Source organism: Dromiciops gliroides, chromosome 5 (genome assembly GCF_019393635.1).
Source record: "Dromiciops gliroides isolate mDroGli1 chromosome 5, mDroGli1.pri, whole genome shotgun sequence".
Classification (NCBI taxonomy): domain Eukaryota; kingdom Metazoa; phylum Chordata; class Mammalia; order Microbiotheria; family Microbiotheriidae; genus Dromiciops; species Dromiciops gliroides.
In genome coordinates, this window is record NC_057865.1 from 112,227,386 (window position 1) to 112,253,841 (window position 26,456).

General features: G+C 40.4%; 1 protein-coding gene across 1 annotated transcript in view; it reads right to left on the minus strand.

Moving 5' to 3' along the window:
• EXOC4 (exocyst complex component 4) overlaps positions 1 to 26,456 on the minus strand; it is a 911,169-nt gene that overhangs the window by 172,538 nt on the left and 712,175 nt on the right. The window contains exon 12 of the mRNA XM_043968219.1: positions 11,146 to 11,282. Within this exon, the coding sequence (XP_043824154.1) occupies positions 11,146 to 11,282 (137 nt within the window). The remainder of the gene's footprint in view (positions 1 to 11,145; positions 11,283 to 26,456) is intronic.

Genomic DNA, 26,456 nt, shown 5'->3' on the forward strand with positions numbered 1-26,456 from the left:
AAAACCAAAACAACAACAACAAAAAGAATTTAGATCTGGCCGGTAAGACAATAGAAAACATAAACCTCACCCAGTTTTGATTCTTTGGATCATTGGGTTCATGTGCCCTAAATGGTTTAGGAACTCAATTGGGTTCCATGGATATGTGCTGAAATATGTAGTTTCCTGACCAATGCCTCTCATTCTACCACTCAGTAGAATAGATGGGCCACAGATTCATTTACCCACTTACCCTGGATTAATTTAATCGTACTTTACTGCTCACACTAGTTAAACATATTGGATATTCACACTACTCAACAATAAATTTAGAATGGAGCTAACAACAATATTATCAGCAACTCTGAATTTGGAAAGTGGTAGCATTTTTTGGCAACATAAAATGATCCCAATGATAACTTTCCACTTAGGTGGCAAGGTTACTGCCCCTGAATAATTTCATTTATTAGCTTATGAGTCTGTGATGTCCCATATCATCTGCATTACTAATATCCAGAACATATCCAAATAGCCATGCGTGTACACACAAAGAGGGAGAAGTCCCAAGCAATTATTCCACAAGAGGAGTAGGGTTAATTGTCACCACCAAAGCCATAATCTACTAATTAATTCACAGCTCAACAGGCCACAGGCAGAGCCATCTGTGTAACTATTTGTACCCGCTCCCAAGAGGAAGAGGAAAATAGGTGGAACTCTTGGAACAGGTGATGGTGCTGCATGGAGGAGGGTCCATCCCCTCGACACAGCTCGGTGAATTCCATTCAGAAAACATCTGGTGGTGTTGTTGACGGGCTCTGAAGGGAGCTGCTTCTCTGGAACAGTTGTGAAGTGCAAGGGAGCATGGTCCCTGGACACAGCGGGGGTGCTGAGCCTTTTCATTAGGTAAACAACTAAAGGGCAGGTAGGGCTAATTGAACTCAACTGCTTGGTGACAGACTGGGTAGGGCATTCACTTCTGCAGGTTGAATCTGGGAGCTGCTGAGGCAGATAGACAAGGCCTGTCCAAATTAGATGCAGCAATTTAACTAGTAGACCAATAGTCAGGCAAAATTCTTTGTACTCTTTAGGTTAATCATAATAATAATGATTCACCCCTCTCCATTCATTTATAGTCTTTGACAGACTTTCCTCATATCAACCATATAAAGCAGTGAAGGTAACACATCTCCATTTTACACATGGAAAAACTGAAGTCACATGGCTAATTGGTGTCAAAACCTAGACTTGAACCCATATCTTCTGATTCCTGGCCTGCTGCTGATTCTTTTTTTTTGGGGGGGGGCAGGGCAATGAGGGTTAAGTGACTTGCCCAGGGTCACACAGCTAGTAAGTGTCAAATGTCTGAGGCTAGATTTGAACTCAGGTCCTCCTGAATCCAGTGGGCCACCTAGCTGCCCCCACAAGCTTATTATTATTATTATTACAACCTATAACATAGAATATTTTTGACTATCACCAGCATCGCATCAATTCATAGTGTAGTAAGAGATGCAAGAAACTTTAGAAATCATCCACCACAAACCCATTATTTTAGACCCAGTTATCAGACACATTTCTTTCTCCTTCCTCTGCTATCCACTGTCACCTTTTAGCACTATCGGGATATCACTGCTTATAATCGGTCACCTTAGACATAACTTTATGGCCTAGAGCCTAATGCTGGTTGCTTTTTGGGGGCCGGGGGGGGGGTTAATGAGTTTTACACACACAAATGCTCCAATACACCAAGGAGAAAAATAAAGAGAAATGCACATCAGACAGTCAACTTTTGTCATGGGCTCCATTGTTCTTAAGTAAAGGACATATGCTTTGTGACTCCTATTTGCCACAGAGATTTTGACGATAGGTCTACTATTACATGCTGAATGACGGAAGTCCCCAGAATTCTCACTTCTGTATTAGTGAAGCACTGCTGATGTCTTGTTCTCTAAAGGTTTTATGGACCTAGCCTCGCCCCGTAGTGCCCTGGGTTCTGACTAGGGAGGGGGGCTATTGCTTACACGTCATTATGTCTATTCCATTGTGTTGAACACACAGAGCTAAAAGGTACAGCAGGGACCATCTACAGCCATCCTTTCCACATTGTGACTTTCCCCATAGTGGCTTTGACATGTCGCAAGTTGGCATAAGAAATTAAATGGGAATTTTGTGGGAGTTTTGCAGAAGCTGCACATGACATATGATTGTTGTTGTTTGTCCTTCTTTCTTGAAGAGGACCGTGACATCGGGGTGATGTCATGACTTACACTTATTAGATCATAAATCTACCCTACTTAACCTTTCCCTTAATTTATCTCCCAGACTAGTAAATGGAAGAAGCTTCTGGTTTTCTAGATAGACCTTTATTGTATGGTAGTCACAAGGTGATGTTGATTAGAAGGATAGGAAAGTAGAAATACAATACAAATCGTCTTAAGTCTAGGCTTAGTCTATATTCTGTATAAAACTCACCAAAACCCAAGGCCACCTTTGGGGAGAGAGACCGAGTCAAACACTTGCTGTTAACCGAGAGCCGGGCCGAGTCAAACTCCAGTCCACGTCTGTCTGTGCAGCGCAGCCAGGAGACCAGCGGAGCAGGAAAAAGGCCCACTTCCGTTCTCTCCTTGCCTTTTAAGCTCGCACCCCAGAAGTCGAGTGCTCAGCAGGCAATCTGGCGTGCATCGCAGGCAGACTGGTGTGCGTAGCTCATGCTGTTGGTCTCCTCCCCAAAAGGGTGGTCCTAAAAAAAACTGGCGTCTCTCCATTATCTAACCGACTGTTAAAACTTTTTACCACACACTGAATTGGATTTAAGTGAGGGAGGGCTGTGCAAAGTCACCAACCTCACCCTCTCTCCCAGAGCCATCTAGGTCCAGTGGCAAGATATATATCAGGATAACTGGAGATGGCCCCAGACATTTAAGGCAATTGGGGTTGAATGACTTGCCTAGGGTCATACAGCAAGTGTCTGAAGTAAGACTTGAACTCAGGTCCTCTTGACACATGAAGACCAGCAGACGACACAGGAAAAGTTTAGAAACTCAGAAATGTATAAAATATATGTATAGTATTGTATAATATCAACCCAAATTTCACAATAATGTATTGTAAACACTCCATAAAACAAAAAGAAAAAAAAATCGAACTTCTTCCGTGGTATGAAAAGGAGGCCAAAAATTTTTGCATGGATTTTCCAGATTGCAAGGTTGCCATGCCCCTAACCCTTGTGATGTGGAAGGAATAATTGTAATTCCCTCCCCTGATTTTATAGAGGAGGGAACTGTGGCCCAGAGAAGCGATTTGCCCAAGGTCACCTTGGGACTAGGTGGTAGAATCAGGACTTAAATGTGGGTCCCCTATTTCTACTATACCATGGCACCTCCCAGTAATAAGTATTTGTTGACTGACAAATTGGAAGCAAAGTGGATAGCGTGCTGGATCTGGAATCAAGACCTGAGTTCAAATTTGGTCCCAAACATTTATGAGCTGTGTGACTTTAGTCAAATCCCTTAACCTCTATCTGCTCCAGGTTCCTTTAATAGGAAGTGGGGAGAATAGCATCAGCTAGCACTCAGGGTGGTTGTGAGGATAAAATGAGATAATACTTATAAAGTGCTTTGCAAAAGTTAAAGCACTATACAAATCCCAGCTACTCTTATTGTTGTTGTTGTTATGTTTTAAAGGGCACTCAGAATCCCCTTAAAAAGCTTTTAAAAGGACTTGCATTTCAAAATGTGAATTTGGGAACCATTAGCTGCCCATTTAGTGCCTGCACTATGAGGATAAAAAGGCAAAGAGAAACTCATCGTAGGATGAACAACTAGACAGAAAAAAAACACACTGGTTATGATGTAGTTACCTAAGGAATTTATAACAGCTTTTTTAGACTATCTTCTGGGCCAAATTGAGATATAATTCATCCTGATATCTCTGAGTATATCTTCTATAAGAAGCCTTTTCCTTTTGTCCCCAACATGAAATTAAGTGTATAATAAATATGGTCTCTCTTATTATACACTGCTTCTCCTCTTGGAGTGGCTCTCATAGGTGGGTGAGAAATTTTTGACCTCACGGTTCTCTGTTAATTCTGGTTCTCAAGCTGAAATCTTGGAAGACACATTCACTTTCACCAGAGGGCATCATGAGCTTATGGGTTTGGTAATTTCTGTAGAATATTTGCTGAGAAGCAGATAAAAGAATCAGGTTGGCGCACTCCTCCCACCCCCCAATCCCGTTATATCTTTTTGGATCATTTGAATTGTATATGGCTTTCTATTTAAGTCAGTCATTTGCTGGCAGCAAAACTAGAACATTTCCTGTTTTTCCTCTCACTGTAATCAGGATTTGGCTGTCCAAATTAGGGCTGCCCTAATTACTGCTCAGCAGGTGCCAATCCTGGGGAGGGCAATAAATAGGGAGAGAGGAAGTGAGAAAGGACACTCGGCATTTTCATACTCATTGAAAAGGAAAACACTTTCTCCCTTGCTGGTAAGATTTGATTAGGTAACAAGCCATACACACCAGGGTATGTGTGCATTGTTGTCTAACAATCATAAAATAATTTCCTATTTATTCATCTCAAGGCTTTTAAGAGTCACTTCACCCATCTCTAAGATATATGTGTGTATGTATGTATGTATGTATGTATGTCTACGCATATACATACATACATACATACATACATACCACTGGCATGTCATTTGAGGACTTTAGTGCACAAAAGCTAAGTGAAGAATACCACATCTGCTTGAGGGATGGGATAAAATAGGCAGGGAGCATCAGAGGACTACCACTTCCATTGGCATTTGCAAAGAATGATAGGAAAGATAGCCATTGTCTTGGGAAGAAATCCTTGGAGATCTCTTAGGAGCCATTCAGTCAAAAAACATTTATTAAGAGCCTACTGGGGGGCAGCTAGGTGGCGCAGTAGATAGAGCACCGGCCCTGGAGTCAGGAGTACCTGAGTTCAAATTCAGCCTCAGACACTTAACACTTACTACCTGTGTGACCCTGGGCAAGTCACTTAACCCCAATTGCCTCACTTTAAAAAAAAAAAAAAAGAGCCTACTGGGGCATCTAGATGGTGTGGTGGATAGAGCCCTGGATTCAGGAAGACCTGAGTTCAAATCCAGCCTCAGACACTTGACATTTACTGTGTCAGGCATAGTGTTAGGGATCAGAGATGTCAAAGCAAAAATGAAACAGCTCTGATCCTCGAGGTTTGAGGAGGCAACATGTCCACATATAAATATGTACAAAATAAATACCAGGCTGAGGGAGGAATTAGCTTCTGGTGGCAGGAGGAGGGAATCAGGAGTGACTTCATTTAGAAGGTGGCATTGGAGCTGAATTTTGAAGGGAACTAATGATTCTAAGAGGCAGAGGTAGGGAAAGAGGGCATTCCAGGCATGGGGGAGAGTGTAGGCAAAAGGCACAGAGACAGTGATGGAAAATTACACGAGGAACAACAAGAACCTTAAGAGGAAATAATACCTGATAAGGCAGGTAGAATAAGAAGGTAGTAGGGGAGAAAATCTGGGCCTACTCTGACACTTCCCCTAGGTTTTAGGAAAGCAGATTTCAAAGAGTTCAGAGGAAAAGATAGATGGATATCACTGAGCAAGATGCTTCAGGGCAAGTCAGCCCAGGATTGATAGGAGATGCTCAACAGTGAAAATCTGGAGACAAGAGGAAATAATTCCACTGAGGAAGAAAAATGGGACTGATCCAAAGGGATGAATGTGGATGCATAGGGAACTCACCAACTACCTTCGACTTTTAAGATAATTTTACAGAAGATGGAACTGAGATCAGGCAACAGAAAATGTATCAGAAGAACAAAGCATGTGAGAAATGCCAAAATTTGTAATGAGCTGAAGCTGGTGAGGGAAACTGAAAGAAGGTAACAAAAAATGTTTTAAAAGAGGAATAAGGAGGAAAAGGAGGGTCCAAGTTGGGATAGGGTTTGTTTGGGGTAGATGGGATGATGAGAATTGGCCAGAGAGAGAAGAACTTATCTTGTTATCTTTTTTCTTTGCAAAGGATACTTTTACATTAGGAATGACAGCATAATATTACTAAGAAGGACCTGTTACCCAAGACAAGTAGAGGGATAGTAAGAGGTTACCTAGCTGCTTTTTCATGAATTCTGGTTACTTGGCACCATTGAATTACATCTTCCTATCCTGAAAGAACTGGCTGATGTGATGACAGAGCCATTGCAAGTCATATCTGAAAGATCATGGAAAATTGGAAATATACCAGAATATGGGAAAAGGGCAAAAATGGTCCCGAGTTTCAAAAAGGGAAAGAGAAAAGAGTTCACAGAATATGTTCCATTAAGCTTGAGTTTGATTCTTTGGGAAAATTTTAGAATGGATCATTAAGAGATAGCTGTGAACATTTAGAAAAGGAAGCAGTGATTAGAAAGAGTCAGTGTGGCTTCATCAAGGACAAGTCATGCTAGACTGACCTCAATTCCCTTTTTCCACATGATTACCAAACAAGTAGATGGGGGAAATGCTGTGGTAGATGTAATTTAGCTAGATTTTAGCAGAACTTTTGATAAAGCATCTCATACTATTGTTGTGGAGAAGATGGAGGGATATGAATTATACAAAAGTATAATCAAATGGGGAACTAGTTGGATGGACAGACTCAAGGAGCAGTTGCTAGTGTTCAATGTCAACAGGGCAAGAGGTCTACAGTGGCATATTCTGGGGACCTGTGCTTGGTCCTGAACTTTTAAACATTTTTATCCATGACTTAAGTAAAGGCACAGATGGTATACTAATCAGATTTGAAGATGACACAAAACTGGGAGGGACTGCTATCTCAGAAGATGACATAGTCGGGACCCAAATAGGATCTTGATAGGCTAGAGCTTTGAAGCTAAAAAGGTGAAAATCACTGGGAATAAAAAGTAAAGTCCTGAACTTTGGTACAAAGAATCAACTTCAGAAGTATAATATGGAGGGGACATGGAGTCGTTGTTCTGACAAAGTGCTAATGGTTTAAAGTAGATTGCAATGGGGTGGGGGGCAGCTTAGGTGATGCAGTGGATAAAGCACTGGTCCTGGATTCAGGAGGACTTGAATTCCAATCTGACTTGACACTTGACACTTATTAGCTGTGTGTCTCTGGGCAAGTTACTTAACCCTCATTGCCCCACAACCTGCCCCCCCCCCCCGAAACAGCTCAATGCTAGCAGTGCAATATAGCAGTCCAAAAAGCTAGTGCAATCTTGGGCTATGTTGAGAGATGCACAGTTTCTGAGAAGAGGGAGGCCTCACTGTAGTCTCCCCTCATCAGCCCTCATCTGGAATACTGTGTATTCCGGATGCCACAATTTTAAAAGGACTAGAAAGTACCCACTGGACAGCAAGCAGGGTGGTCTGGAGTCCACGGCATAGGAGGATTAGTTAAAGGAACTGGATACATTTAGCCTGAAGATGGAAAGACTCGGGGGGCAAACATGAGGGTCATCTTCAAGTATCTGAAGGTCTGTCATGTGGAGAATGAATACATTCACTGTTGGGTCTCAGTGGGAAAAACCAGAGCCCTGGCTGGAAACTGCAAAGAAGCAGATTTAGGTCTGATGTCAGGAAAAACTTGCTAACAATCCGAGCAGTTCAAAAGTGCAAGAGGCTGGACGAGCACTTGTAGGGTCTATTGTTGTGGGGATTCCTTTGAGGGCTGGGTGGAGTGGACCATTGCTAAAGTCCCTTTCAACTCTTCAATTATATTATTCTGTAATAGGGAGCCATCAAGTTCCATGAACAGAGATGTGACATGGCTAGACTTGAACTTTAGGGACAATTCTCTGGTGATGAGGCGTGGGAGGGATTGGAGTAAGGAGAAATTAGAGGCAGGGCCACCAATTATGAAAGTACGTCAAGAATCCATTTGAGGAAAAAAAAAAAAGAATCCATTTGAGGGGCAGCTAGGTGGCGCAGTGGATAAAGCACTGGCCCTGGAGTCAGGAGGACCTGAATTCAAATATGACGTCTGACCTCTGACACTTGACACCTACTAGCTGTGTGACCCTGGGCAAGTCACTTAACTCTCATTGCCCTATAAAGAACCCCCCCCCAAACCAAAACAACCAAACAAAAAACCCCTCAAAACAAAAACACTATTTGAGAGGTGAAGAATAAGGTGATTGGTATCTATATGAGTGTAGGGAACTTAATGGGGTGCATTACACTTCATTTCTTCCAGTAAACCTTTAGAATAAAAGATATCCTTTGATTATGTGGATGATGGGAGAGGGAGAAAGAAGCTGCTCAAGATTTGTTAATAGTCTTAATTAAGGCACTAGGGGATGGAAGGAATTTAAGAAAATAAAACCTGATGACTGAGTACAGATTCTCTAAAAATTGCTCTTTATAAGGGAAATGGTCCTTTTTTTCCACTTATTTTTCTGACGCACTCTTCTGAGACCTGTCAGTGAAGACTAATAACAAGTCATTTTCTTTTTCTCTTCTGGCTTAAATAATGTTGACAAATGAATGTCTGTTATAGGTTAGAGCACTGCTGTAAATGAGGCCAAGGTCGTAAACTCAATTCTCAAGGCCCAGTTTCTTTGTTGTTGTTGGTTGTTTTTTTTCTTTTCTGTTTCACATCTACAGACTACACTTCTAGGTCTAGGCACTTTTTTACGCTTGATTCTAGTGCAGTTAAGACAAAAAAGTCAAATCATTATATCTGTGCTACAAAGAAAATCCAATCAAATCAATCAGCATTTATTAAGGCCTACTATATGCCAGGCATTGTGTTAAGCATTGGGGATATAATTAATAAAAAGACAGTCCCTGACCTCAAGGAGCTTACAATCTAGTAGAGGGAGACAATGCATAAAAGGAGGCAAGAAAGTGGTGGGAAGTACCAGGGGCATCTTGTTTCATGGAGCTGAAACCAAGTAGGGCAGAAGATGTATAGAGGAGTGAGCTGAGAGTCCAGTTTCTGCCATCTATAAAAGAAGGCATTGGGAATATTTTGGTATCCCCCCCTTCATCCTCTCCAATCAGAGAAGAGAGGATGGTGAGGGAGGCAGTGTCAATCTACGCTTGAGTTAGCAGCATGGTTGTGAGAAAATCAGCTCAAAGCACATGCCTTACTAAAGCGGAAGTGTAGGCAGAGAGGTTCTTTGACAAAGAATAGATGATTCTTTTCCCATAAAGAATAGTCTATACTTTTACAATAGACTATCTAGATCTGAACCATAACCTTATAAGAAGAAAAATCATTTGTTACCGGAGTGCTGTAGATCAGAAATGCAATTTAAGAAGTGTAGATAAGGACATGGGGAACTCATTCAGTCATTGCTTTTGCTTTTAATTATCGCTCTATAATTATCCAATTGGCTTTGTTTAAGAGACTTAAAAAATAACATTTATCAGAATTGCCTCTTTCTATTTTCATCATCTCACAATATGGATTATGGCAACCATTTTCTAAGTGACCTTTTGCCCCCATCTCTCTCCACTCCAATCCATTTTACAACCCACATTCACTACAGCAGCCCCTGTGTTCCACAAAAATTCTAAGATCCTCACCTTCAATGCCAAGGTTGTATTACCTGGCTCCACCTTATTACCTATCCAATCCCTACTTTAAATTGTAAACTCTCTTTTCTCTTCACTGTCTCCACTGCTCTCCATGTTCACTTACTCCTCAATCTGAGACTTTACTCATTCTTCCAATTCCTCCTAATTCTCCAAAGATTTCCTCTTCTTTCTTCACCTAACTATATGTTACCCATCTTTCATAGCTTAGCTTATGGAATCTTCTCTAAGAACTTTTTCCTAATTACTGAAACCAATACTGATCTCATTCCTTTTTCATGCATTTACTATATTGCTCAAGTGGCCCCTCATGACTTGTATAGGCATTCTTCCTACTTAAGTCAGGGACCGTGTCTTGTCTTTCCACTTTCTTTGCATTCCCTATACTGTCTACCATAATGCCAGGCATATAACAGACCCTCAGTGATGGGCATGGCAGAAGCTTAATACTACCTTCCAGAGTTAGCAGAGTCTTAGGACATTGTTGTGGTTAGTGTTATATAAGAACTTAACTGCCCAGACAACTGAACTATAGAAGACTTTTCCCCCCACTTGTTCCTTTTATAGGTTCTTCAAGAGAAACACTGTGACCTCCCATACAAACACATGTTTATTTCAGAGAAAAGAAGGCTGAAAAATTACTTAATACGTTTTCCATATCCACTGAAGTGTCAACAAGAGGAAACAGGCTCAAAATCACAGAACATCAGAGTGGCAAGGCATTCTGGTCATTGTCTAGTCTCAGGCTTCTTAACCTAGAATCCTTGAAGTTAAAAAAATATTTTTTGACTATTTCAATATTCTTGTTTTTCCTTGTGATCTCAGGTATTTTATTTTATAAATATGATTTATTACATGATTTTTAGAAAGGGCTTTATAGGCATCACCAGAATAGCCAAGGGGTCCATAGCCCCAAAAAGGTTACCCTGATATAGTCCAACTCACACACAAGAAGACATTCTACCTCTAGTATCCCTGGCGAGTAGCCATCCTGCCCACACTGAAAGAATGCCAGTGATGGGAAAGTCACTACCCCGGACACTGCCAGCCCATTCTACTAATGGACAGCCCCACTGATGAAAAGAAAGCATTTCCTCTTATTGAACCCAAATCTGCCTCCTTCTATAGCTTCAGAGGCAGCAAGAAATACAGACGAAAAAGAACTTCTTGACTGAGAGGAACGAAAAGAACTAAGGGAGTTTAGCAAGGGAGTTTGGGAATTCAACTTCTTTCCCTGGTGCTCATTAACAAGAGGCAGAAGGATGAGGAACTATAGAAATGCTGTAGGTCCCACTCCGACTGAAGATTTCATGACTGCATGGAAATCAAGAGACCTATGAAGCCTCACCTAAGCCATTCGGAAGGAATCATAAGAAACCTGTCACACCCTATAGTTTTCATCTTTTGGTGAGTGGACTGAGGGCTCCGGGGTTAGGTTGTGTGACTATACATACATACTTTTCAGATCTCTGACCAACCTGGGGTTGCACGTTTTGCTGTAGAACTATGAGTAAGAAAGATTATAATCTCTCTACTAGCAAACAATGATGTACTAAATCTTTGAAATGGATGTGTTCTTCTCCTAAAAGTAGTTTCTTACCTGTAGGCAACTGTGCAGGTGTCCTTGTATTCCTGGAGCTTAACACACACCATGTTGAGGAACTGATCGGAGTATGCACTCAGGTCATGCATCAGGTTCATGAGATCTTGCACAGTCTTCTCCACAATTATTGTGCTCTGGAAAAGGAAATGCAGACAGAATAGAAGGTGGTGAGATCTTTCCTCAGGGTATGAGATAGAAGGAAACAGACATGCTGATATTGCCCTAAGTGGAAAGGACAACATAAGAAGAATGGTTAGCAGAGTCAGCAGACACATTTCACATAGGGCTGCTCTTTCAGGGACTTGGGAGGGTTCCAATGGTGCTACTCAGCTTCAGTTAGACATTTCTGCAGGTTTTGGAGGACGTGTCTAATTTGTATCTACTAGATCACCTCCTTGCTCTGCTGCAAAGATCAGAGAGCCAGGTGAGGACAGTGAGGACAACACAGAAGGATTCCACAACCTTTGAAAGTTTGAAAATCACCCATCTAAAGAAAAGACAAATTGTTTGGGAGCCAGCCAAAGTAGATTTATGTTTGGAAGCATCAATTTCTGGTTGTGCAAGGAACTATGGGAAACACACTTTATTGTTTATATAGTAAAATTTCAAAGGTATAAAATGAGGAAAATATTTCCTGGCTATTCCTTATTTCCCAAGGATATTGAAACAATATGCCACATAAGAAGTGCTTTGAATACCTAAGAAGAAAAGAACTACATAAATGCAAGGCTTTATTACTGTTGTAAAAGCAGTAATAGTACCACTTTAAATTAATGGAGAGTTTTAAAGGAACTTTTTAAAGCTTTCGCACCTGTTACCTGCATAATAATCCTATGGGGAAGATAGTACAGGTATCCTTATCTCCATTTTATAGATGAGGAAAGTAAGGCCCAGAATTTAAGGCACAGATTTATCCATGGTTTATCAGGTAATAGTAAAGTTAATTAATCAATCAAAAAGCATTTATTAATTGCTCTCACTGAGTCAAGCACTGTCCTAGGCACTAAGGATACAAAAGTCCCTCACCTCCCCACCCCTACCAAATTCCTACTCTCAAGGATCTTCCATTTATTTGTACAGGGGATAGTAAAACCGGAAATTTGTCCTGACTTTGAGACAAATCCCTTTTTATTTGACCACATTATTTCTTTTAGGAATTTTGTCAATTTTATTTTATTATTTTTGGGGGGTGGGTCAATGAGGATTAAGTGACTTGCCCAAGGTCACACAGCTAGTAATTATCAAGTGTCTATGGTCGGATTTGAACCCAGGTCCTCTTGAATCCAGGGCCGGTGCTTTATCCACTGTGCCACCTAGCTGCCCCCAATTTTGTCCATTTTAAAAATGACAAAAGAAGGAAAAATAACATCCACATTTTACCAGTAGGAATTTGTTACTTAGGAATTTATTCATGTCAAACCTGAAAAAAGATATCCTTGTGCAACTGTCCTTAGAATGTAAACTTGAAGATTCCCCATTCTGCACCGTTTAACCCCCTCATTTACACTATCTTCTGAAGGGTTTATGCCTTAGAATCACACAACTGATTCCTGTAGATCTTCCACCTCAGTGAAATAATAGCCTTGTGCTCAATAGCCTGGACTCCTTCATTCAACAGTTGTGTAGGAGAGTACTTATGGACAATACTTCCATGGAGGCCACAGTAAAGATAAAATGATTTTCAAAGTGCTAGTTTGAGGGAATTTTTTAATTACACAGCTCAGTGTCGGAGCAGCTAGGTGGCACAGTAGATAAAGCATAGGCCCTGGATTCAGGAGGACCTGAGTTCAAATCCGGCCTCAGACACTTGACACTTACTAGCTGTGTGACCCTGGGCAAGTCACTTAATCCTTATTGCCCTGTTTCCACCCCCCCCCCCATGACTGCATCATCACAACTGTAGGAGTTAGAGGAAATAGGGTCTGTTCTGCTTCTTCTATAAATGGTTTCTATGCTGGGCTAGCTAAAAAGAGCACATGGATCTCTGGGTTCAGAGTAGGAATGAAGCATAAAAACTGGAATCAGCAGGAAGGGAGTCTAGGAGTATGTCTGTGTCTCAGGATAGTGCACAATTGGCCACATGATAGGTCAGCTGCAATATGTCTAGTTTAATATTATGTTGGGTAAAAGTGGTTTGAGACCAAGAAACGAAAGAGGCCAAAGGCTCATAGATTACTGAGAAGCCATATGCTTCACAACATGAAAAACTTCTTTAAGAAAAGTCAGAAAGCAATAGCCAGTCCTAAATGACATCATTTAAAAAAAGAAATTGATTATATCTTGACAGGGCGGGAAAAACTAGTTAAAGATACCGAAATCTTTTTGGAATCAGTTCTTTGTATGCTGTCAAATGATTGGTTAGAGCAAAGGTCAAACTAAATACCATGTGTGTGATAACAGAAGCTTTAACCTATACTGAGTTTAAAAATTTACTGCTTTTTTTTTTACATCTTGTACATTTTCCTAAGTATCACCTTCCCCTTTCCCTCAGAGAGAGCCATGTCTTATGACAAAGAATTTTTAAAGAAGAAAAAGTCTATATGCAGTTTCCAACCCACAATCTCCTATTACTACAAAAAAGTGAGGGAATAACTCATTTTGAGGGACAAACTTGGTCATTATAATTTCTCAGCATTCTGTTAGGAATATTTTGTTGTTACCTTGTTAGTCATTGTGAATATTGTTTTCCGAGTTTTGTTAACTTCACTTTAAGGGTTCCCACATTTACCTGTATTCATTACATTAAATGTTTCTTACAGCATAGAAATATTATATTAGATTCATGAATTTCATTTGTTTATTCATTCCCTTATTAATGGGCATCTTGGCTTCCAGTTTATCACCACCATAAAGAGTGCTGCTATAAATATTTTGCCTTAAATGGTACCTTTATTTATGTCACTGATCCCTTGGGGGTATATTTCGGTTGGGGGTATCGCTGGGTCAAAGGCTGTAAACATCACCCCAACATAATTTCAAATTAGTTTCTAGATTGTTGGACCAATTTACAACAATGTATTACATTACTCCAACCCCTACAACACTATTTCCATTTGTAATCTTGGTCAGTTTGCTGAGTATCAGGCAAAACCTCTCTTATTTTGACTTATATTTTTCTTACTATTAGTGATCTAGAGCATTTTTCATATGGTTGTTAATAATTTGCATTCCTTCTTTTATGAACTGTTCATTTGCTTGGCCATTTATCTATTAGAGAATGGCATTAGGTCATATATACATATATATACCTATATAAATTTGAGATATACAGAGTATATCTATATATCTATATATATCTCTTGGAAATGAGATCCTTATCAGAGATATTTGCTATGAATATTTTCTTCTCAGACTATATTGTTTTTAAACAAGTTGTTAATGCTTAAAAGTAGGAAATAGAAAAAAGTAAGAACATTCATCTATCACTAATCTTTAGAGAAGTTTAAACAGTGTAAACCATTCCCCTCAACGAAGAGGTAGAATGAGCTCAGAAACCATTTCTACTAGCAAACATTTATCCTCTCTTACCATAAGGGGAGACACTGCAGCTATGGGAAGCCTAAATTGATAACTATTTGGGAAGACTATGGAAGACTGTGAGTAAAGTATGACTCATAAAATTATAAAAAGAAGTTGAGGAGAAAACGAGTCTGTAGACAGTTCATCATGAGATCTTGCTAATTTAAAACACTTCTAGAGTATTTGGGGATGAATGGATGGAAGGGCAGATGAAAAAGACTTTATGAAGCACTGAGGATGCAAATGTAAAAAAAGCAAGATAGTTGTTGCTGTCAAGGAGCTTATACTCTTACTAAGGGAAGAGAACCTATGTAACAGAGTGGTAACTGGACTGGGAGGTCAAAGGAGCAATGAGTGGAACCATCTAAAATTAAGAAGATAACAAAGAGCTACAAAATGGAATATAGGTATACCTATAACTATGTACACATGTGTGACTGTATACTGATACCTCTATTTCCCTGTCTATGTAGGTTTACACACAAAGAAAGGCCCTGGAGGACATAAACCACAAACTGGGCACAGAATTGAATAGGAGGAGAAAATCAGGCTGGATAACATTTCCATTCAATTCAATAAGCATTTATTATGCATCGACCTAGGACCAGTCATATTTGGGAAATTACATAGTGCTTTCAGTAATCCCAGACTGTTTGCTGCTGTCAAAGCCTATAGTTTGAATAGCAATATTCATTCTTTCAATGACATCATACAGCTATGAGTCATCACTCTCTACAGTCTCAGAAGAAGGAAAATACTAAGTAACTCCAAGGACAGTGCAAAGATTCATGTTTAATGTAAAGAGATCTAGCATCTTTCCGAGATTGACTTGCGAATGGGATATCACTGAGCACAACTTATGACTGGGAAAGGAGATGGGGCCAATTGGCTAGGGAGGACAAGCAAAAACAACTAAGGATATTCTGAGTGCAATAATGGTGCCACAGAGGTATTAAAGGAACCAAAGGAAAGGCCTCTGTGCGGTGGGTGGATACTCTATGAAGCATGTAGAGAAGGACTGATGAGTTGCCAAAGAAAAGAAGGCATAGAGGGGATATGATCTACATTGTTGGAGGAAGTACCTGAAACATTGAAACTGTAGAGTCCTAAAATTATCAGTGTAAACTATAGGATTTTCTTATTTCTTTTGAAAATCAAAAGGAAAGGAAAGGAAATGAGGGTATAAAACACATATGCACACAGCTTTCCCCAAGACCAGGGAGGATTAGCTATAGCTATGAGCTATATCTGCATTCTTATTCAATTCTGCAGACTTTTTCACTTTCTTTCATTCCCTTTTTTTTTTTTGGTGGTATATTAATCAGAAGGTGAGAGGAGTAAGGGGAGAAGAGCTAGCTTCTGTAGGGCAAAACCTCATAGGAGCCCAAATTACTGTCTCTATAGTATCCCCACAAGTACAACTTCCTTTTCTATATTGATTTTAAGATTAAAGCACTGCAGTTTCACCCTGATCCATAATCCTGTTCCTCTATATTTGCCTGTGAGTGACAGAAATTGATTCTGCTCTGCTCCATGTCCCCAAGCTGCTAAAAAGAATCTAAAAAATTTCACCCAGATTCAAAATACAGGTTATGCTGCCTCACGAGCACTGACAGCATTCCCTCATTGTGTGGCTCGGCCTTTGTGTCTTCAGCAGTGCTCCATAAAGACACAGAGTTGTTTAAAATCTCATGTATCTGGAGGGAAATAGGTGGGGGGAAAGGGCTCTAGGATGTCAGGAGAAAGGGTTACTGACAAGATCAGAATCCAAGGGGCTCTGAGTAGAAAAAGTCTAAGCCCTGCCCGACCAACTCGATGACAACGTCCCCACTAAGTGGTTATCTAACCTCTGCTTGAAGCCTCCTGTACTGACCTCCACACCTTGAGGTAGCTCATCCCATTTACTGACAGCTGTCACCATTGAAAAGGTTATCCTCACACTGAACTAGACTCTGGCTCTGAATTTTCTACCAGTTGCTCCTGCTGCCTTCTGGGGCCAAGCTGAATAGAATATCATGAAATGCAGATTCAAACTGCTTTTCAGTTTGTTAGGTCCTTCCTACACCTGAGCTTGTGCTCCTCTGGCATTGTCTTCAAGGATTCACAGTCATTGTCCATCACAAGGAAGCATTAGCTAGAGAAGGGGTTTAGTGGAGATTGACTTGCTCAGAGTGACTTTGTGTAGTGGCATTAATTCACATTTTAAAGCTAATTCATGTTCCTAGAACAGAGTTTATTAATTGGGCAAGATCAAATGCCCACATAACTCTCTGAGAGAGAATGAAGGTATCTCCAGATATAGCACAAATGAATCATTCAGAAGATGGTGTGCTGTCTCAGGAGCCATTCTCCAGTAAAAGAAAAAAAAAGATCTCTGCGGTAACTAGAATGTGAGTTAAAAAGGAAAAAAAAATTAAGTGATTTAATAATGCATTTCTTCTGAACATCTCAAAGCACTGTTAAAATGTATTCTCTAATATGCTTACAGCATTCCCAAGTAGAAATGGCAGGAATTATTTATTCACTTTTGACAGATGGAAACAATTGACAACAACAAAATGTTAAGTGACTTGCTCAAGGTTACACAGGGACAGTGTCATGCTTAGACAGAACAGGTTTGGGTTTGCGTATGAGCTGGTTTGGTGGCAATGAAGGGTATATACTGGGCGGCAGAGGATGATAAATGTAGTTAAGAAGCATGGAGCCAATTATGGATTTGTAATGGTTTTATTATTAGGCACCCACCACCACCAGGCCCCCTTACCCTCTATACTGTAGCATTGTCCAGTGTATCAAGTTTAGTCCTATCATTTTATAGTTGAGGAAGCTGTGATCCAGAGGAGGGGAAGTGACTTGTCCCAGGTCACAAAAGAAGTGGGTGGGAAAGATAACACTAGGAGTCAGGTTCTTCTGAGAAGTGGCCTTGCTTAGTTTTACGGCATGCCTCTCACCTTTAGGTTTTTCAATAAAAAACTGGATACAGAAAAACAAAAACAACTGACTCATAGTCTTTAGAGTAGGGAGTTTGTATTTCATGAGGCAGTACTAGGTATGTCCTTGAAATACTGATGCAAGAGAAATAAAGTATGATCCTGACAAATAGGGTTTTTTTTGCATCTATTCCATTATCTTCAGGGCTCGTTCTAGCAGGACACCAGCATTTAGGGGTTCAGAACTGAATGAATGTTTGTTGTAGCTGATGGGTGTATGCCAAACATATATTTTGGATATAGGTCAGTAGGCTTTATCATACTTAAAAATTGTTGTTGTTGTCATTCAGTCATTTCAGTAATGTCCCACTCTTCAAGGTTCAGTTTGGGGTTTTCTTAGCAAAGATATTAGAGTGGTTTGCCATTTCCTTCTCCAGCTCATTTTACAGCTAAAGGAACTGAGGCAAACAGGGTGAAGTGACTTGCCCAGGGTCCCTAGCTAGTAAGTGTGTGAGGCCAGATTGGAACTCAGGAAGATTTCTTCCTACCTCTAGGCCTGGAGTTCTATTCAGTGACTCATCTAGCTGCCCAACCCGAGATTACTATATCACTAAAAAACTACAGTCATTTATGATTTGTAGCCAGTTATAAGCAATCATGATAATTACTAAGAAAATGAAAATGATGATGGAAACTGAAATTAAACTAGTTTTATTTATTTGTGTGGATTTGTATAATCTTTAAAATGTTCATATGAAACTGTATCTGTTAAGAAAGCAAAGGCAATTATTTCAGCCAGGGGTAGGTGTCTGGGTGTAAATCTCCAGGGATAATCTTCCCCCTGACCAATCCTGTGGTCATAACTTTTCCTTTCTTCCATACAACTAGGAAATGGATTCCCCACTTCTATTATAATTGCTAAAAACGATTTCTTCTGCCCAAGATTTCTGTTTCCCACACTCTCAAAACTTCTCCTTTACCCTCTCGACCTTGACTTTGAAGCAAGAACACAGTCCCTTTGAGGTTTTCCTATTTTACTATTAATAACAAGGTGAGGGAGCATTACATCTGGGAGAGTGGGCTATCAAGAAGTCAAATCAAGTGATCAAGCATTTATTAAATGCCTATTATGTGCCAGGCATGATGCTAAGCATGACAAACACAAAGAATAGCAAAAAAGGTAGGATATTTGATCCTACCAGTCATAGGGAACCACAGGAGGTTATTGACTAGAGGAGAGACATGGTCACACCTTAGCTTTAAAAAGAGAACTTTGATAATTGAGTGGAAGATGGACTGCAGGAATAAGAAACCTGAGGCAGATCAAGCATCTGGCTATTACAATTGTCCAGGTGTGAGGTTACAAGGGCCCACACCAGGGTGCTGACAGTGTCAGAGAAGAAAAGGGGGCACATGCAAGAGATGCGAAGGTACAGTGAACAGGATTTGGCCACAGATTGGACTGTGAGGAGTGAGAAAGAGAAAGGAGTTGAGGATGACAGCTAGGTTATGAGCCAGGGTAACTACAAAGATGGCAGTGACCTCAACAGTCATAGGGAAGGTAGGAAGGGGGAGAGTAACTGAGGGAACAATTTAGTTTTTTTGGTTTTTGTTTTTTTGGTGAGGCAATTGGGGTTAAGTGACTTGCCCAGGGTCACACAGCTAGTAAGTGCTTAAGTGTCTGAGGCCGAATTTGAACTCAGGTCCTCCTGAATCCAGGGCCAGTGCTCTATCCACTGTGCTACCTAGCTTCCCCCCAAAATTCAGTTTTAGATGAGCTAAGTTTAAGAAAAACAATGTGAGATAGCAGGGTTCCAGTTCTGCCTCTGACGTGTACTAGTTGTATAACTATGAGCAAGTCTCTTAGTCTCTTAGTGTTCCCAGGAAACTTTCCAAAACTGGAAGTTATAGACAGATTGTTGATTTGTATTGGTGGGGTTTTCTCATATTGAGTTCCTTATAGCGATGAAGTCACAGATTTCAAACAGTATGAAATCAAACCAACAGGGGGATGTATAAGGAGCAAAATTTGAAAACAACAATAAAAACAAGGGAAAAGTTCCAAGACATCCTAACAGCCCTCAAGAAAGGTTGTCTTTAGTATTCACTGGCTTTTAAAGCTGGGGCTTTCCCAATTTAAAGGCACATTTTCATCTTCATTCCTGATCACAGCACCCACAAGTACATCACCCAGCATGTAGTACATATGGTGCCTGACATACAGGAGGTGCTTAATAAATGGTTGCTGATTGATCATTTCTCTGTAGAATCATAGATTCACAACTATGAGAGAACATGGACAGTGAAGAAACTAAGGTCCAGAGAAGTGACTTGCTCAAGGTTACCCAGGTCCTAAGTAGCAGAACTGGACCTTAGCTTCTTTCTCTAACACTCTCTTGAAATTTCTCTTTCCTTAGTTACCAGTAACCTCTTAACTACAAAATTCTATGGTCTCTGCTCAGTCTTTATCCTCCCTGACCTTTGTACACCATATGATCCTATGTACTGTCCCCTCCTTTTGGATACTCTTTCTTCTCGTCATTTCCATCATACTGGTCTCCATTCTCTTCCAACTTTGTTGGCTGTTCTTTCTCAGTTTCCTTACTGGTTCATCTTCCTACATCTGCCATATAAGTAAGGGTGTTACCTGAGTTTCTGTGCTAGGGCATTTTCTTTGCTCTGTGTATATGCTTTCCCTTGATTTTATCTACTCTCTTTAAAAAATACATCCACCTTAGCATGCATTTATAATCTGTTCTCCCAATATCCTCCTTCACTGAACAAAAACAGAAGAAAAAACACACAACCCCCTCCAAAAACCAAACATACAAAATGCAAAACTGTTCACTGTAAACGTGATAGTTCACTGAAACAATTCCTACACTGGTTGTTGCTGAAAAATCTCTCTCTCTCTCTCATTGCCCTTTGCTCTTTGCCCTTCTTGCAAGAGTTGAATGGCATATTTCACCTTTTGATTCTACCTACTCCTATGGATTAGTTTATTACCAATTGTGCAGAACAATGGGGTAAAACAGATTGCCTGGTATTAAGGAGGAAATAGATAATAAGATAATGAAAGCAACAGGCATATAGACCATGTATTTGATAAATCTGACTATGCATAAAAATATAAGAAATAAGCAGAACCATAAGTAGGGAGGAGTGATCAGTGCTTTGCCCTGGGGCATAAAATTTAAAGTGTATTGATAAAACTTACAGTCCTTTAGCTAATAAAAATAAATGGCAAGAACAGTTAAAAAAACCCAAAAACTATTGGATGGTAGGCTAAAGTAACCTCCTCCCTCTACAATCATATGATGTGCTCCTCAGCAACAGCCTTATGTTGGTATACTAGATAGAATATCTGTCTCCACTGTTGTCCACTGAGACCAGGCTCCATGTTGTTCTGTGCACAAAATTCCTTGTCTGGTCCTAGAAATAAGAAACATATTTAGAGAAGCCTGTAGAGGTGAAGTGAAGGCTGGATCACTCTCACCAATCATGACATTTCTCTAAATTAGGAAAAAACTTATGGTTTAGAGTATTATAATTTCAAAAGCCCCAAATGCCTCTCACTGATTGTTAGGTAAGAAGCACATGTCAGTGTGTGGCTGCCAAAAGCTCTTCCTATCTCATTTTCCTGACTCTTTCTTCCTCTAGAGTCACCAGAGTTGGGGGTCCAAGAGAAGAGATTTTCTAATTTCTGATAAGAACAAAAGAAGTCATATACCAATTCAACTCAGTGATCCATCTAGCCTGAAATTCTGTCTGTAAGTACTTTTATTTTTTAGCATAATTTCCCAATCCTTTTAACAATAGGTTCAGTCATTCAACACTTCTCCTCAAGAATCCATAGTGCTTCACAAATAATATCTCAATTTATCTCCCTACGGGTTGTAAGAAAAGTAGAGAATCATTATCATCTCCATCATAGCTTAACAGTTTAAACAAGATGTTTTCAGGGGACAAACATAAGACTTAAGAAAGAGGTTTTCAAGGAGCTCTAGAACATCAGGATAAAAAAAAATAAGGCTAGCCTGAAATGGTTTCACTTTGTTCAATTTCTAAAATTCTCATTCGATTGCTATGTGTCTTGGGTCATGCTGTGAATTTTCTGTGGTCATGGAAATTCCTCTCTTGAGGTGGTGATTCTTAAGGAATTATATATTTTGCTGTAGCTATTAAAGAAAAAAACCCCTCACATATCCTTAGCCATATCCCTCAGCACCCAAACAACTGCAAAATTCACAACATAAAACCTTGAAAACCTTCCTCTCTTTACTGGCAATGTCAGGGTCTATTCAGCAGGGGGCTCTGGTGACCCATGCTGGGGCACTATTCATTAGGGAAGAGCTGCACATCTATCAATCACCATGTCAGGGAAGGAAGTCCAGCTTGAGCCAGTGGGAAATGCATGCCCCACGCAGATCTGTTCCGCTCTGTGCCGGCTCACCTGTCTTTGGTGGCACATGCCATATAATAATCAATTATGCTGACAAGTTTCCATACAAATCCTTTCAGCATCAGTTACTCATGTCCCTCCGAAGGGAGGTGTGGAATACTCCAAGGAAGCACATGAGCAGGGAGCCTCGCTTCCAGGAAAATGCAACATATGGAATTGTTGGCAAGGAATACATGTGTATATGTATATGTGTGCACATGCATCGACCTCCATGTTGGGGATGCTTTGGGGTGGGGAAGGAGCTGAACTATCACTCTGGGTGGGGAGCCAAAAAAACTTGAGAATTGCCAAATCCAAAGAAAAGTGTTTTCAGGTTCAAGAAAACTAACTGGGATCGGCCTCAGGATTCTGGCCATTCAGGTAGAAACTTTTCTTCAAGGCACTCCCCATCATAGCATGGCTACATTTCACAGAATAATATAGGGGCAGAAGACAAAGCAAAAACACAGGAGAGCCAAGTGTCTACTGTCCTAAAGCCAGCTTTGTCTTTAATTTACTTTGCATCAGCACTCAAGGTGCTTCCCCTTCCCTCAGCTTCAATGTACTGTTGTTCATAAATAAAGATTATGCCAAGGGAAATGGGCATGGACTCATTTTTTCCAGTGTTGGCATTAGTTTTTCACTCAATAAGCTACATTATCTCTTATCTCTTCTATTTTATAATTATTAAAGAGAATTGTTTTTAAGACTGTTGGCTGGAGCTGGCAGGTGGGGTAGGTAATCTGTGGTCTAGTTTTTCTTCATGTGAAATGAAATGGCTTGTCTAGAGCTTCCAGAGTTTGAGCTTAATGATGTTACACTCTAACCAAGTGAGCTAACTGGTATTTGTAAAGGAAAAGAAACAACCTTTGCCTTTTTCCAAGGCTCTTGTGAAAAGCTAAATTAAAGTGCTGACCAGATACCTTTTTGTCATTTAGCAGCAGGGTGGAAGGCTAGTTGAGTAGAGAAATTACTGGCTGAGGCATCAGAAGACCTGGATCAAAGACCGTTATGAAGCACCAACTCTACCACATGTATGCTTGATTCCATCTACTTTCATCTCCTCCAGTAGCCTGCCCTCACAGTCATCCCCTTTCTATTTCTCATTTTCCATCTTTCCTTATCTATTGGCTCATTCTCTTCTCCAGAAACCTCAAAAGGCCTCACTGGACCCTATCATCCTTTCAAGAACCTGTCCTATCTCTATTCATCAGATTCTCTTGCACACAAAGCTGATTGTACCCACTGTTTCCATTTTTTCTCCTCTCATTTTCTCCTTAACCTTTCAAGATACTGCTCTGTTTTGGCTTTTCCCCTCTGCCTGAGTACTCTTTCTCATAATAGTCACACTCTCGTTCTCTCTCTCTCTCTCTCTCTCTCTCTCTCTCTCTCTCTCTCTCTCTCTCTCTCTTTCATCATTCAGATCATGCCCCTTAACTGTGGGAAATTCTCTTCCTACCTCAGGCCATTCACCACACTGTTGCCAAAGTCATTAACCATATATCAGACCATGTGACTTCTTTACTACATAAACTCCAGTGGCTTCCTGTTGCCCCAAGGATAAAACATAAACTCCATTGAGCTTGGCTCCACTCTATCTTGTGGCCTTCACTGGATATTACTTTCCTTCCTACACTCTCTGATCCAGCCAAACTGGCCTCGCTCTGTTCCTCAAATACAACACGACTTCTCCTGTTTCTGTACCCTTGCACTGAATGACTCCATGATTGGAATTCCTTTCTATTCACCTTTGCGTCATAAAGTCTCGCCTCCTTTAAGAAGCGATTCAAGCGCTATCTTCTGCATGAAGCCTTTGCTGATTTCCCAAAGTGCTAGTGCCTGCCTTCCCAAACTACTTCGTATTTAACTCCTCTGCACATATTTGTATTGATTCACTTTATATTTATTCCATCCGTGTATATGTATGAGAGGCAGAGTGAGAGAGTAGACATAGCTGGAAGCTTTACATTGTATACTAGAGGAAGTCATTGGAATTACTTGAGTAGAGAAGTCACATGGTCTGATCTATGCTTAAGGACAATTACTGTGGCAGCAGCCCACCACACACCTCTCAGTGCTCTGGGCAAATCTCAGTGCCTATAAGGTACAAAGAGAGTGCCAACCTATGTTGGTAGTAGGAGTTTCCTCATCTGAGAATTTCCTGTGCTAATAAAATCATAGATCCAATCCCTATCCTAATTTTCTATACTTACACATGTCCTCGCCCCTGTTAGAAATAGAAGCTCTTGCAGCTAGGTGGCACAGTGGATAAAGCACCAGCCCTGGATTCAGGAGGACCCAAGTTCAAATCTGGCCTCAGACACTTGACATTTACTAGCTGTGTGACCATGGGCAAGTCACTTAACCCTCATTGCCCCACAAACAAAACAAAACAAAAAATGTAATTGGATAATTAAGAATGGAAGCTCTTTCTAAGTAGAGATGGTTTCATTCGTTGTATTTGACCCCTGAGCAGCTAGCATGGTGCTTGTTACATAGTAGGCACTTAATAAATATTTGTTGCTTGATTGGCTCTGTCATTTAATCCTCAGAAGCCAATCAGTTGCCAAAGCCTATTAAATTTGACCTCCACAACATGAATTGAATCTGTACTTCTTTCCAATCTAGGCCCTCATCACCTTTCACATCTTACCACAGCAGTCCCCTGTTCAAAAACAATCGGGAACTTCCCATCACCCCTCAAATTAAAACAAACAAACAAAAAAGCAAATATGGTATTGAAGGTCTTTCACTATAAAACCACTTTACCTTTGCAGGCTCATTACATTTTTGGGGGGGGGTGGTGAGGCAATTGTAGTTAAGTGACTTGCCCAGGGTCACACAGCTAGTAAGTGTCAAATGTCTGAGGCCGGATTTGAACTCAGGTCCTCCTGACTCCAGGGCCAGTGCTCTATCCACTGCGCCACCTAGCTGCCCCTAGGCTCATTACATATTATTACTCTTTGTGCACTCTATATTTCAGCCAAATTGTACTAACCACTGGTTCCCCAAACTTGTTATTATCTATCTTACATCTATGCTATGTAACTAGGTGGTATAGTGGATAGAGTGTCAGGCCTGAAGTCAGGAAGACTTATCTTCTCAAGTTCAAATATGGACTCAAAACACTTACTAGCTGTGTGATCCTGTGTAAATCACTTAACCCTGTTTGCCTCAGTTTCCTCATCTGTAAAATGAGCTGGAGAAGGAAAAGGCAAACCACTGCAGTATATTTACCAAGAAAACCCTAAGTGGGGTTACAAAGAGTCAGATACCACTAAAAATGGTTCAACAAGAGGAACATCTTACATCTATGTAATTGCATAAGTGGGGGAAGGGAATGAGTATTTTTGCTTAATAATACTTAATACATGTCAGGCACTGTGCTAAGAACCTTACAAATATTTATTATCTCATCATTTGATCCTCACAAACACCTTAGGTGGTAGGTGCTATTCTTATCCCTTTTTAAAGCTGAGGAAATTAAGGTAGAGATTAGGGGCAACTAGGTGGCACAGTGGATAGAGCACTGGCCCTGGAGTCAGGAGGACCTGAGTTCAAATCCAGCCTCAGATACTTGACACTTACTAGCTGTGTAATCCTGGGCAAGTCACTTAAGCCTCACCAAAAAAAAAAAAAAAAGAAGAAAAGAAAGAGATGAAATGATCCACACAGCCTAGTGTCTGAGGCTGGATTTTAACTTGGGTCTTCCTGACTCCAGACCGATCCACTGTACCACTTAAATGCCTTTTCGAAGGCCTGGAACATCCTTCCTCTTCATTTCTGCCTTTCAGAAGTCTTATCTTCCTTTAAAGTTCCATTTATCCATGAACACTTCTCTGCCTCCACTAGTTGCCAGTGGTTTCTTCAAACATAGAATTTACTCATCTGTGCACACGAGGTAAACAGTCTGAGAAAAAGGACTCTTTGTTTCACCCCTTTTGTTTTTATCCCTCACACACAGCAGGAGGGAGCCGCACAAGGAGGAAGGTCTTAATAAATGTTTGTTGACCTAAGTTCAACCCTAAAGCATAAATATGAAGCAGCCATTTGGTGGAGAGGATAGAGTTGAACTAGGAGTCAACAAGACATGAGTTAAAATTCTGCATTAGGTATTTATTAGCTATGTGACCTTGGGTATGTCTCTTAACCTTTCTGCCTCATTTTCCCCATAAGTGAAATGGGGATGATGATGATAGCACCTACCTCCTAGGCTTGTTGTGAGATAACATATAGAGAGTATTCTGACAACTTTAAAGAACCATGAATGTTGGCTATTACCATCACTACCATTTCTATCCTATTACTATCCTGGCTCTGATGCAAGCTAGCTATCTGATTGTGAGAAAGCCACTTCCCTTTTCTGGGCTGTTTTCTCATCTGTCAAATGACAGAAAAGGGAGTAAATAAACTCTAAT